This window comes from Hemicordylus capensis, chromosome 2, assembly GCF_027244095.1.
Source record: "Hemicordylus capensis ecotype Gifberg chromosome 2, rHemCap1.1.pri, whole genome shotgun sequence".
NCBI classification, from domain to species: domain Eukaryota; kingdom Metazoa; phylum Chordata; class Lepidosauria; order Squamata; family Cordylidae; genus Hemicordylus; species Hemicordylus capensis.
Genome location: NC_069658.1, coordinates 26,497,839 through 26,512,675, shown reverse-complemented (window position 1 = coordinate 26,512,675; position 14,837 = coordinate 26,497,839). Strand labels below are relative to the sequence as shown.

Sequence of the window (14,837 nt, the reverse complement as noted above, 5' to 3'; positions counted from 1 at the left end):
ATAGGCAGGACAAAACATGCTCTGCCTATTTACCCAAGGGTGCCCTGAGCCAATTCACCACTTCAGTCCTCAGCCGAACTGCCAAGGCGATTCCTTGCTCAGTGGTCAGCATGGTCTGGAGTGTACCCATCATTTTCTCGAGGAGAAGAGTGGTGGGCAAAGCCTGGCTCGGTGTTGCTGTCTTGGCACACAAGCTGTTTGTGGCAACATAGAACAGCTCAAGTGCCAAGACAACCTCAGAAAGCAGCGCCCAGTCCAGATTGGACAGGTAGCACACTTTCAAGCCACACCTCCGGCCAGGGTGTGGATTGCCGCCTCTTGCTCCTGCAGGTGCAAGAGAAAGGTGGAGCTCCAGAATATCCGAAGGGATCAGGTTTTAAAGTAGGCCAGTTCAAGCTGCCTCTCTATGAGCATATGCCTTCCCTTATGGTGGAAGTAAGCTGCTATCTTATCACACTTCTTCACAAGAGCAGCTGTGGCAACAGTTGGATGGCACTCAGCACCTGTAGTGGGGATGTCTCGCCTGGCCACAGTCCCAGAAGGGCCAAGCGCATCCTGCTTGACAAGGTTCAGAGTATGTGCCACACAACAGATGGACACAAACTCACCCTGCTCGGCTACCTTCATGATGTTGGCAGGATTGTGGCAGCAGTAGCTCATTGACCCAGATAATTCAAAAATTCATTAAAAAATTGCCTGATTGCCCAATTGTTTTGTGGGTTGGGTGGTAGGTAGGTTGGGTCACACCCTACCACTCAGCCCACTTTGGTTTCCCTAAGACCTACCCATGGGGAACAATGGAATGATTTGAGTTTCCCATTATTGTCTATGGGGCAATTTGTGAATTTTTCATGAATTTCTGATTTATTTCAGGTTTTTTCAATTCAAGGTCAAATCAAATAGTAAAAAATGATTTGTGCACACCCCTACAATGCAGCAAAGGCAAACTGACAGGATTTAACATTTTTTCCTGATTCTTGCAGGTCAGTTCTCCCTTTCTGGAACCATATTTGGCACGTATGGCCAAAGTGGATCAGAACAAAGTTCGCTATATGGATCTGTTGTGGCGTTTTTTTGAGAAAAATAGAAGCTTCAGCAATGCAGCCAGAGTGCTGGCAAAACTCGCAGACATGCACAGGTAGGGTTTGCTTGTCATCAGTCAATGCTAATACTGCTCCAGTAACTGCAGGCTTATTGGATTATTTTTGTTGTTACAGTTGTCGCAAAGAGAGTCCTTATATTATTAATCACTGAAGGCCAGACCTGCTCAACTCGTGACCCGCCAAGGGAGTAGTTCAGTGGTAGAACATCTGCTTTGCATGCAGAAGGTTTAATCCCTGGCATCGCCAGGTAGGCTGGGAAAGACCTAGATTATCTGAATCTAGACCTAGACTGAAATTCTGGAGAGCTGATGCTAGTCAGTGTAGACTAGGGATTCTCAACGTTGGGTCCCCAGATGTTATTGGACTTCTACTCCCATAATCCCCAACCAAAGGCCACTGGGGCTGGGGATTATGGGAGCTGAAGTCCAATAACATCTGGAGACCCAACGTTGAGAATCCCTGATGTAGACAATACTGATGTAGGTTGACCAATGCTTGGTACTGATTAGCTTGTCCCATTAATTTCAGTGGGATGACTCATGAGTAATTTAGTCTGGATGTCTGCCAGGAATAACGGCCAAGATGTAACATATTTGGAGATAGAAGGATCAGTACTAGGAGCTAATGGAAATAGGTTATATAATGTTATAACAGTGGGTTATCAGAAAAATAAATTGTGTACTACATATGCGTTGAATAACGGAACACAGATTTAAAATGATTGAAATTAACACTCTTGTGATGGGTTTCTCTTGGAATCCATCATATTAATCCCATAGTTGTGGGATTAATATAAGAAATAACAGCCTCCCTATCCCTGGCAACTTTTAAAAAGGCACTGAAGACACATTTAATCACCCAGGCTTTTAATTAGATTTATGGTTTTAATTTTTGGTATTGGTTTTAAATGATTTTAATGTTAACTAGCTGGGCTGGGCTGGGATAATGGGATGGTTCAAGTCCCATTATACCCTATGAGAAAAATAATTAAAAATTTCAAATATTCATTAAAAATCATAGGAGTGACCAATTGCTTCGGGGTTTTGGTGGTAGTTGGCACCCATTGGTGCTCCACAATAGGGAATAATGGGCCGGTTCAAGTCCCATTATACCCTATGAGAAAAACATAAAAATACATTTCAGAAATTCATTAAAAATCGTACGTGTCAGATTGCTTTGGGGGTTGGGTGGTAGACACCCAACTACCACCCCACCCACTCAAGGAGGTTCAAAATGGTCCAAAACGGTTCTAAACCGAACCGGGGGTGGGGGTGTGAGCAAAACCGAATCTCTCCCTCCCAGTTTGAACCCGGTTCAAATTCGAACCGAACCAGGTGAACCGGTTTTTGCACATCCCTACCAAGCATGGGATTAATGATGGGTATGCCTTAGAGAAATATATATAAAGAAGATGATGTTAATGTTTAAATGATTTTAATTGTAAACAGCCCAGAGACGCAAATTTTGGGTGGTATAAAAATATTATTTTATTATTATTATTTATTCGATTTCTATACAAATATGTAAAATATATTTCTATAAAAATATGTTAAATAAAAATATAAATAGTTCTGTAATTCAACAGCACTGAGATTTCACTTCAGCAGCGTCTTGAATACATTGCACGTGCCATTTTGAGTGCTAAAAGTTCCACGGCCATATCACCAATAGCAGCAGATGGTGAATTTTTACATGAATTGGAAGAGAAAATGGAAGTAAGTAAAACTACTGATTGCATTAGACTGTATGTTTGTATCTATGGTTAAGAACAGCCCTGGTGGATGAGGTCCTTTTTCACACAGTGGCCTACCAAATGCCTCTGAAAAGCCCACAGGCAAGAGGTGACAGCATGCCTTCTCCCTTGCTGTTGCTCCATTTTGTCTCTGAGACTGGAGGTGGCCTATAGCCACCAGACTAGTAGCCACTGATAGACCTGTCCTGCATGAATTTGTCTAAGCTCCTTTTAAAGCCATCCAAGCTAGTTGCCATCACCACATCCTGTGGCAGAGAATTCCATAGATTATGTGCTGTGTGAAAAAGTACTTCCTTTTGTCAGTCCTCAATTTCCTGGCCGTTGGTTTCATGGGATGACCCCTGGTTCTTGTGCTGTGAGAGAGGGATAAAATTTTCTCTCTGTCCACTCTCTCTACTCCATGCATACTTTTATATTTTAATTTTAATTTTATTGTTAAATTTATATACCGCATTTCATTAAAAACAATCCCAAGGCGGTTTACAAAAATTAAAAAACATAATAAAAATGACAGTTAGAAGTATTAAGCTAAAAATATGACAACAAATCTGATTTAACATATATAAACTATAAACATAAAAACTGTACACGGATAAAAACACACAGAAGCAGCAATAAAACAATCATGTAGGCCTGGATAAAAAGCCAAGATTTAACAAGCTTTCTAAAAACTGATGGAGTCCGAGGCGCGAATGGCCACTGGGAGAGCATTCCAAAGTCTGAGGGTAGCAACAAAGAAGGCCCTGTCCCGCGTGCACGGCAACCGAGCCTCATTCATTGTCAGCACCCGGAGCACAGCCCTCTCAGATGATCTCGTCAAGCGGGCAGCAACTCTTGGGAGCAGGCAGTCGCTCAGGTATCCCGGGCCCAAACCGTTAAGGGCTTTAAAGGTCAAAACCAGCATCTTGAATTGGACCTGGAAACTCACTGGTAACCAGTGTAGCTCTTTCAAAATAGGTGTGATATGATCACATCGAGCAGCTCCAGATAGAACCCTAGCTGCCGCATTTTGTACAAGCTGCAGTTTCCAAATAGTCTTCAAGGGCAACCCCACGTAGAGCGTGTTACAGTAATCCAGCCATGACACGACTAAGGCATGGGTAACCGTGGCCAGATCTGCCTTCTCGAGAAAGGGAAGCAGCTGGCGCACCAGCCGAAGCCATGCAAAGGCACCCCGGCCACCTCCTCCACCTGAGCTTCCAAAAGCAGAGCCAGGTCCAGTAATACCCCCAAGCTGTGTACTTGCTCCTTCAAGGGGAGTGCAACCCCATCTAGAACAGGTAGAATCTCCTCATCCCAATTGGCTCTCCTACTGACCAACAGTACCTCCATCTTGTCTGGATTCAGTCTCAGTTTATTAGCCCACATCCAACCCATCACAGCCTCCAATCCCTGATTCAGGACATCCACCGCCTCCCTAGGATCAGGTGACAAAGAGAGATAGAGCTGAGTGTCACCTGCATATTGCTTACAACTCAGTCCAAGTCTCCTGATGACCTCTCCCAGCAGCTTCATGTAGATGTTAAACAGCATGGGGGACAAGACCGAACCTTGCGGGATCCCACAGGCCAGTGGCCACGGAGCTGAGCAGCAGTCCCTCAGCACCACCTTCTGGACCCTCCCCCTAAGAAAGGAACAGAGCCACTCCAACACAGTACCTCCAATTCCCATGCTCAAGAGACGGTCCAGAAGGATACCATGGTTGATGGTATTGAATGCTGCCAAGAGGTCCAGCAAAACCAACAGGGACGCACTCCCCCTGTCTACTTCCCGGCGAAGGTCATCCACTAGAGCGACCAAGGCAGTTTCAGTCCCATATCTGGGGCAGAAGCCAGATTGAAAAGGGTCCAGATAATCCATATCATCCAAGACCCTCTGCAGCTGGGATGCCACCACACGCTCTATCACTTTGCCCAAAAAATATACTTTGATCATGTCGCCTCTTTTCCAAACTATAAAGCCCCAGATGTGTAGCCTTGCCTCATAAGGAAGGTGCTCCAGGCCCCCGATCATATTGGTTTTCCTCTTCTGCACCTTTTCTAGTTCTACAATGTCCTCCTTAAAATATGGTGAGCAGAACTCTGTGCAGTACTCTAAAAGTGGCCACACCATAGATTTGTATAAGAGCATTATAATATTAGCTGTTCTATTTTCATTCCCCTTTCTAATGTTCCCTAGCATGGAATCGACCTTTTTCACTGCTGCCACACATTGCTGACACTTTCAGTTAGCAGTCTACTATGACCCCCAAAATCTATCTCCTGTCAGTCACTGACAGCTCAGACCCCATCGGTGTCTCTGTGAAGTTGCGGTTTTTTGTCCCAATATGCATCACTTTACACTTGCTTATATTGAACCTCATTTGCCATTTTGTCACCCACTCGCCCAGTTTGGAGAGATCCTCTTGGAGCACCTCACAATCTGCTTTGGATTTCACTACCATAAATAGTTTAGTGTCATTTGCAAATCTGGCCACTTCACAGCTTACCCCAACTTCTTAATCATTTATGAACAAGTTAAAGAGCACTGGTCCCAGTACAGATCTCTGGGGGAGCCCACTTCTTCCTTCCATTGTGAAAACTGTCCATTGATTCCTATCCTCTGTTTCCTGTCCTTCAACCAGTTACCAATCCACAACTGAACCTGTCCCCTTATCACATGACTGCTAAGTTTTCTCAGGCACCTTTGACGAACTTTGTCAAAAGCTTTTTGGAAGTCTGAGTATACTATTGTCAACCAGATCATCTTTATCCACATGCCTGTTGACACTCTCAAAAGAAATCCAAAAGGTTAGTGAGGCAAGACTTGCCCTTGCAGAAGCCATGGTGGCTCTCCTTCAGGAAGGCCTATTCTTCTATATGTTTAACAATTCTCTCCTTAAGTATGCTTTCCATCAATTTACCCGGCACAGAAGTTAAGCTAACTGGCCTGTAGTTTCCTGGATCCCGTATTAAAAATGGGCGTTATATTAGCTACTTTCCAGTCCTCTGGTACAGAGCCTGATTGCAGGGACAAGTTACCTATTTTTGCTAGGAGATCGGCAATTTCACATATGAGTTCCTTCAGAACTCTTGGGTGGATACCATCTGGCTCTGGCAATATGTTAATTTTTAGTTTTTCAAGACAATTTAGAACATCCTCTCTTGTCACCTCAAATTGGCCCAGTTCTTCAGCCTCCAAGCCTGAGAAGCTCAGTTCCAGAGCGGGTATGTGGTCAGTATCCTCCACCTTCAAGACAGATGCAAAGAACTCATTCAGCTTCTCTGCAATCTCCTTATCCTCCTTAATAATCCCTTTCACGCCCTCATCATCTAAGGGTCCAACAACCTTCCTGGCAGATTTTCTGCTTCTTATATATTTAAAGGAGTTTTTTTATCTGCATTAAGATCTGTCTCATCTATTTATTTATTTATTTATTTATTTATTTTTAAAAAGGACGGATATTAAGGTTTTTTTACCTCTTTCTGGCTGATGGACAACGTTTGGTGGTAAATTGGACTGGGTTTGGCTGACAGATAACAACTAGTGCCAGCTACTGATGCCAACGTTCGATGTTGATGAGGAGGGAGAAGATGCATAGGGCAATACCGGCTTGGACCCGGCCACCACACACATGCTCCTATCTTTTTTAGATTCCTCATCAAGTACCCTTTCCACGTCAACTTTCAAGGGTTTTCTTCCTTCAGGTACTGAAGGTCGGTTGAACACGTTAGCACTACCGCCAGCCCTAATAAATTACCTTGTCTGCAGAGCACTTGTGAAGTCTTTCTACCTGGCATGCTTGTGGCTTTTCACATACCTCTGCTATGACTACCACCCTCTCGGTGACTGCCATGGGTTCCTGTTGCCTGGGGGCACCATAAAATTACCAGGTGGAGAAGTCATGGAAGCCTTTTACACTGAGAGCATATACTCCGATTACTCCTTCTCTGGCGGTGACCACCCTGACTAACGCTACCACCCAGAGTGAGTTTGCAACTTATGCATCCAAGTCATCACAAACCCCACCACCACCTGCGATGTCACAATCCACGCAGACCTAATCTCCACTCCTCAGGGCGATAAGTACCCAAACACGAGCTCTGTGTCCTCAAAACACCACTGTGGAGACCCAAGCATGTGTTCCATCTTCTCTGACCAGATATACTTTGGAACACCATGGATCCTCTGATTTTGAGTCCGATCCAGAGGATGCAGACAGTTTAGTGGATCCTCCTGCAGATGTGCCAACATCCACCTATGTCTCTCCAAATGAGGAAATGAAGGCCTACCATGAGCATGTACGGGCCATGGCAGAAGCACTGGGTTTGGTCTTCAAATTAGAACTGTCAACAATAGATGACCCAGTGTATAATTTTATGATCAGATCTCAGGCCACTCAACCTGTGGCCTTGCCCTTTCTACCTGTGATTACCAGAGCAGCAAAATGTGCCTGGGGAGTGCTCCATACATACACACCCACATCTAAGAGGCTGTAAAGCCTGTATCGTATACAGGAGAAGGACAACACTTACCTTTTGAAGCACCTGGCTCCAAACTCACTTGCGATTGATTGCGCCACCTCTTCTAAAACGGGATGGCAACACACCACACCATCTGACATAGGGGAGAAAATTGGACTTGTTAGTAAGGAAAGTTTACTCCACCTCATGCTTATCTATTAAAGTCGCGGATTACTGGGCATGCATGGCCAAGTACAACCATGGCTTGTGGGAATCCCTACAGGGGGATTTGGACACCTTGTCCCCTGAGGAATTTAAAAAGAAATTCCAGCAAACCCTAGAAAAATCAGCTGAATTGACTAGGCAGCAGTTAAGCATTGCAAAACATCTCGCTCTTTGACTGTGACTGTTGCTTTATGGAGGCATGTGTGGCTAAGGTCTACAAACCTCCAAAATGACATGAAAGAGAAGATTGAAGGTTTGGCCTTTGATGGAAACGGCCTCTTGAATGAGACGACTGATTCCTCCATGGAGCAACTTAAAAAATCAAAGTTCACTACAAAAACATTTACCTCTGCTTCATCTATGTCCACATACACTCTTAGGTACCGTTCCTATTATGGCAAACAGAGGCCTACTCATAGGCAACAAGATTGCTGGGACTACAAGAAGCAATACAATGCTTTCCACAAGCATCCTTACCAGGGCAAGGGCAAGACCACTCAGTCCCAACGTAACAAGCAACTAGAATCGCAGAAGCATCTTTGAAGTTTGGGACTGCCCACTGATACTGGACTTCCCCCCCAATCCCATCTGCAAGGGTGTTAACATCTTGTCAAGCGAGTTCCACAAACATTCTGTCAATCCCAGTACTTCCACACGGGTCCATCAAGCTGGCACACCATGCCCCTGCATGGCAACATAACATCGGACCACTGGGTCCTGAAGATCATATCCTCAGGATACGCCATAGAATTAAAAACGACCCCTCACTTTACGGGAATGAAATTCACTCTGCCGTCCCTGTCCTTACAGGAAGAGGTGAAGGAACTATTGGAGAAGGGTGCAATCACCCTGGTGCTGTGGGCGCACAGACGGGAGGGGCTTTACTCCCGTTACTTTCAGATCCCAAAGTGGGATGGGGGCATCCGCCCCATCATGGACCTGCACCATTTAAACAAACTGGTCCATGTCTGAAAATTTCATATGATGGCACTGCAGGAGATCTTACCACTTCTTCCCCAAGAGAAGTGGCTTGCAACGTTGGATTTGAAAGATGCCTACTTTCATATCAACATAAGGGGGCAACACAGGAAATACCTATGCTTCACCATAGGCCATCAACTATACCAATACAATGTCTTACCCACTGGACTTTCCACCGCCCCAAGGGTGTTTACCAAATGTACGGCCATAGTGATTTCCCATCTAAGGACAAGAGGTGTTGCAATTTACCCGTACTTAGACAACTGGCTCCTGATGTCCAGGGACTGAGAAGAGTTACTTTCTCAGATCCAGTATGTTCTGACACTCCTCTAAGACTTGGCGATCCAAGTCAATTGGGAAAAGTCCCACCTGGAGCCAGTGCACGTGATCAACTATATAAGAGCAGTGTTGAACGCAGTAACCCGAAGGGCACACTCACCAGAAGAAAGGTTCAAATGCATCAGGGATCTGGTGCAAGTATTCCAACAGCATCCTATACAGCTAGCTCAGCTGATACAGCGACTGCTCGGCCTTACGGCATCCTGCAATACATCATGCACAGCTGGAAATGTGGAAGCTACAACTGTGATTTCTGTCAGTTTTCCATCCCAACCGAGATAGTCAATGGAAACGTCTAAAACTACCACCACAAATACTACAATCATTATTGTGGTGGTCAAACAGCCAGAATCTCCTGGAGGGGTTTTCCAACAATCTAGCTGATGACAGATGCATCACTGTTGAGGTGGGGTGCCCATTGCGAGAACCATCCAATACAAAGCAAGTGGACCCCACACCAAGCCCAGTTGCATATCAACTTCCTGGAGTTGCTAGCTGTCTTCCAGGCACTGAAGGCCTTCTTGCCACTGATACAAGGTAAGGTCGTCCAAGTTTAATTGGACAATACCACAGCCCAGGCATACATCAGTTGTCAAGGGGGGGATCCTATCGGATGACCTCAGCTGTGTGTTTGCGCAACACCAACAACACGAATGGGAGCTCAAGACAGAATACATTGCTCCCATCTTCGAGCACTGGATAAACCCGTCCATAGTCCTGTTTACAACTTCACTGAACATGAAATGTGCCCACTTCTGCTTGAGGGCAGGACACAACCAACAGTCTCTAGGGGACGCTTTCCAGCTGGAGTGGTCTCAAGAAATACCATACATGTTTCCTCCATGTCCCTTAATAAGTTGAGCAGTGGCTCATCTGGCCACTCCAGCGTCATGCATCCTGGTGACCCCATGGTGGCCCAGGCAACTATGGTTTCCACAGCTACTCAGACTGTTGGAGAACCGTTACCATCATCTGCCTCAAGAGCTAGATCTCCTGTCCCAAGACAACAGACACATCCTGGACCCAGATGTAGTCACACTCTGTCTGACTGCATGGTGAACCAGACTCTAAAGAATATCGTGCTTAACCAGAGGAAGGCCTCTACTGGGCATAATTACCTGGGGAAATGGCTTTGATTCCAGACCTGTGCCATGGCACATGGATTCCTACCAAAGCATGCTACTATCCGAGATGTTCTCCTCTATTTAACTATGTTAAAAATGCGAGGTTTGGCTAATGTGTCACTGAAAGTCCACTTGGCCACACTCTTTTCAAAACACCCTGGGTGTGATGGCAAGACTCTTTTCTCTCACCCGTATAGTAAAGCCTTCCTAGAAGGATTTACGAACATTTACCCTCCCATTCGTGCTCCAGTAGAACCCTGGAGCATCTCATTGGTGCTCTCTTTATTAACGCAAGCTCCATTTGAACCCATGGCTACTACTTCCATCGACTTGTGACCTTAAAGACAGCCTTCTTTACACGCCTTCTTACCGCAAGGCATGTAAGTGAGCTAATGGCCTTAAGGATAGATTCTCCCTGTACAACAACTTATCCTGACAAGGTACTGATGCATTTGGACCCTGATGTTTTGCCAAAGATAGTGTCCCACCTGAATCAGGATATTGTGCTTCCAATGTTTTTCAGGGACCCACCCACTCTTCTAGAACGTACTATGTACTCTCTGGATTTGCGTAGTGCGCTACTATTCTACCTAGCTCATACAAAGGACTTCAAGTCCTTTAAGCATTTATTCATAGCCTAGAAAGGCCCTGCCAAGGGCTCCAGCATATCCAGGCAAAGACTATCAAACTGGCTGGTTGAACTCATCTTGCTCACTTACAAGTTGCAAAACAAGAATCCACCAGAGGCAATCAATGCCCATTCCACTTGGGCCTACACTTCATCAGCAGCACACCTCTTGGGGGTAACTTTCACGGACATCTACAAGGCAGCTACATGGTCCACAGAGTTGCCCTTTATTAAGCATTACGCCATAGATGTGCACTCTGCTGCTGAGGCAAGCTTCGGGAGAAGTGTTCTGAAACGGGTGTTACAATAATCACTACTGCACCCTCCTCCAGGGAGAACTTGCTAAACACTCATACTTATGGATCTCGACGGATCTCAATCCAGATAAACAGATTACTCACCTGTAACTGATCTGGAAGAGATCTGTCGACATCCATAAGACACTCCCAGACGTCCCCTCTGCAGTAGTGCTCTGCTATGTGCATACCTGTGTGCATGCCCTCTTTTCTCCGCTGATGCTGATGAACTCACCTGCTCATCAGGATGATTGTCCTTCACGGCGGTCGTCCAAGAACTGAGGAACATGGTGCCCAGCCTGCCTTTAAATAGCACGCTGTAGGTGTGGAGGTGGGGCTTGGACGCCTCGACAAACCATTGCTACCGTGTGGTTCCTGTGTAGGTGCAGAATCCCATACTTATGGATGTTGACGGATCTCTTCCAGATCATAAGTTACAGGTGAGCAACCTGGTTTGATTCCCCTTGACACTTCTAGCTATATGCTCCTCAAACTCTCTTTTTGCATCCCTTATTTTCTACTTGTCTTTCTTTTGACAGAGTTTATGTTCATTTCTGTTCTCTTCATTTGGGCAGTGGCTTAATGACTTGGATCCAAAGATCCGAGGGGGTACCTGCACCGGTGCCAGATGGCCACCCACTATTTCTACTTATTTCCCTCCCCCTGCTGCTGCCCCTCTCACACCATTCTGGAGAGTCTCCCAACATGCAGAAGTCACATTTCAGCATAGGGGGTGTAGAGAACTGAGGTGGGGCATAGGGAGCAAAAAATCTCATTGGATAAGCAGAGCTCTGCTCACATTTCTTCAAGTCAAAAGTATTTTATTTATACTCCACCTTATCACCAATTTTTAAAAAAACAAAAAACTACTACAATTTACTAGTAGTAAAATTGTGATAAAACCAGTTGGAATTATAAAAGGACTGAAAAAATATTTTTTAAAATCTTTAAAGCACACGGAACAGTGCAGATTTTGTCTGGCAACAAAAAGAGGGTAAAGAAAGTCACCCACCATCTCCTGGTTTGGGGTGTGTGTGTGTGTGTGTGTGCGTACACACAGACACGATTTGCGAAGAAAAAATAATTGGGAATGCCCATATGGCTTCCCCAACACTATTGGTATCAGGTCAGCATTGACCCAGTATCCCAATATTTAACTGATAATCCTTATTGGAAATTCCTGATTAAAAAACAGTCTGGAACTGACTTTGTGAAAAGGTCTCTCTCTCTTAGCAAGCTGCAGATCTGGACTTTAAGGACTTTACCCCCGAAATGGGGGAGGGGGCAAAGGAACCACCCAGGAAGCACCCACTGGCCAAGTGAGTGCTTCATGGGAGGTTACCATCCCCCTTTGATTTCTGGAGTGCAGTCCTTAAAAAACCAGGTTGGAAGTCAGCTTGGAGAGAGAGTCATTCAGCACTGGAATATCAGTGTTCAGGGCAATGCTTATCTATATAAAGTATTATAGAGATAACATTTAAATTGGAACATGTACTCTGTACAGTTGTATTTTGTATATGGAAAGTTTTTATAGAATTTAATCTTTGTAAATTAAAAAAGAAAAACAAGGTGACGGGTGCATGTCAAAGGGAAAAGTTCCAACATTTAGATGCCGGCTCCGAGAAGTGCCTCTCCAGTAACCACTTGTCTAAACTTCAGAAGGTGTGGGAGCCCCGAGAAGGGACTTGGAAACAGATTTTAACTGGAGGCCTGGCTCCATAGATTCATATAGACCAGAAGTGAGCAGCATGTGGTCTTAGAGATGCTTTTGTTGCACACAGGATTGTTAGAATTTTTTAGAAAGTAAGTTTCTAGCCCTCATGGTGGCGTTTGAAATTGTATAGCTCAGCATCTCAAATGGATTTGATGAACTAGATCTGTGTGTGTGTGTGTGTGTGTGTGTGTGTGTGTGTGTAGATTTTATAATAGGTCAAGTATTTTGACACAGAACTAATTAGAGATGCTTTTTGGTTTTCATAATTTTAATGAAAAACTCAAATGTTTTAAATCAGGTTGCCAGGATACAGTTTCAGATACAAGAAGCGTTACAGCGCCAGTGTTCCCATCATTCCTCAGTGCAAGATGCAATTTCCCAGCTGGATTCTGAGTTGATGGAAATAACCAAGGTGACTTCCAAATAATAATATTATTGCTACAAATCTTTATATACCACTTTTCATTATCATTAACAAGAGTTCACAAAGTAGTTTACATAGAAAAATAAATAAGATGGGTTCCCTGCCCCAAAAGGGTTCACAATAGAAAACTGAAACATACGTTAGACACTGGGAACAGCCCTTGGTTGGATAGGGACAGTTGCTCTCCCCTGCTAAATATGAGTCACCACTTTCAGAGGTGTCTCTTTGCTCAGTTAGTAGGGGTTGTTAATAATAATAATAATACATAGTTCTGGTTTTAAGTTTCTTCTTTCTAATGAAAAACATAGCACAAGAAATGTACTATTATTATCCACTTTAAAAAATGTTTATAAAGTAGTTCACATAGCAAGAGCATTAAATGATGGTTCCCTATCCCAAAGAGGTCTGCAATTTTAAAACACACACACCACAACCACCACCACCAGGAGGACACTATGCTTGGCTGAATAGGCAAAGAAGTCATTCCACTGCTAAATATAAGAAAGCTACCACTTTACTATTTAGCCCAATCACTTATTTTTCTTAATTAAAAAGACTGATCTGTCAGTATATCATTTATATAATTTTTAACCTTAAAACATGTCATAGTGTGTTGTCTTTAATAGTCTCTTTCATGGCTGCTTTACAAACTATGGAAAATTACTCAAATCAGTCCCATGAAAATGAAGCGTTGGCACTTACCTGAAAGGTCATTTTCTTCAGAGGTATGGGTTGCATCCGCAGCTAGGATGGGTTGTCTCGACCTGCTCCTAGACAGGGCCAATCAAAAATTCAGCTGACAGCAGGAGGGAGGGGCAATCCCCCAACACTCTCCAGTTCATAGCCAGCTTGTACACCGCTCCAAAGGAATCAATTCAAAGTTAACTGCAAACAGGCCTAGCGGAAAAAACAGATGCCAGGCAAAAACACAAACAGGAGAGAAGACCCGGCAAGGGCCATTCCGCAAAGGCAGGGCCCGGAGAAATAACACCCTGCAAGGGGGGCCAACCACCCCAGAGTGAAACCACCCCACAGATACACAGGAGACAGACGGGGTGTCAGATACCAGGACAGCAGGATAACAGCCCAGACGAACAAGCAGGCGGGGGCGGATGCAACCCATACCTCTGAAGAAAATGACCTTTCAGGTAAGTGCCAACGCTTCATTTTCCTTCAGAGGAGGGTTGCATCCGCAGCTAGGATGGGACCTACCATAGCCCCTGAGATACTGGGTGGGAGCTGTGAGGTCTGGCTTAAGAAGAAACTACCTGCTGCAATACTCTTCTCCCAAAGGCTGCGTCTGCTGAGGTCCAATCGTGGATCTTATAATGCCTCACGAAGGTAGAAATGGAGGCCCAGGTGGCAGCGCAGCAAATATCAACAAGGGGGGCCAAGGTGGAAAAAGCAGCTGTAGAAGCTGCACTTCTAGTGGAATGGGCCATAATCCCCTCTGGAGCCGGAGTACCCGAACTAGTGTAGGCTAACCTAATGCACTGGCAAATCCAGCGGGACATAGTGGAAGCTGAAACCTGCCTCCCCAACGAAGCATCCCTAAAGGAGACAAACAGGGAGTCTGACACCCGAAAGGACTTGGTGCGCCACAAGTAAATCTTCATTGCCCTGCGCACATCCAACTTATGCCACTCCCTTTCCCTAGGTGAAGAGGGATCAGGACAGAATGAAGGAAGCATAATTTCCTGAGCCCTGTGGAACACCGAGTTAACTTTAGGGATAAAGGAGGCGTCTGTGCGAAGCAGCACATAGTCCGGATAGATTAGGCACAACTCCTTACGCACGGACAAGGAGCG

The 14,837-nt window shown here is 44.9% G+C and overlaps 1 protein-coding gene across 1 annotated transcript in view; it reads left to right on the top strand.

The window, feature by feature from the left end:
* NUP155 (nucleoporin 155) overlaps positions 1–14,837 on the top strand; it is a 72,162-nt gene that overhangs the window by 36,804 nt on the left and 20,521 nt on the right. Inside the window, exons 28-30 of the mRNA XM_053297191.1 lie at positions 984–1,138; positions 2,689–2,818; positions 12,904–13,017. Coding sequence (XP_053153166.1) covers positions 984–1,138; positions 2,689–2,818; positions 12,904–13,017 — 399 coding nt within the window. The remainder of the gene's footprint in view (positions 1–983; positions 1,139–2,688; positions 2,819–12,903; positions 13,018–14,837) is intronic.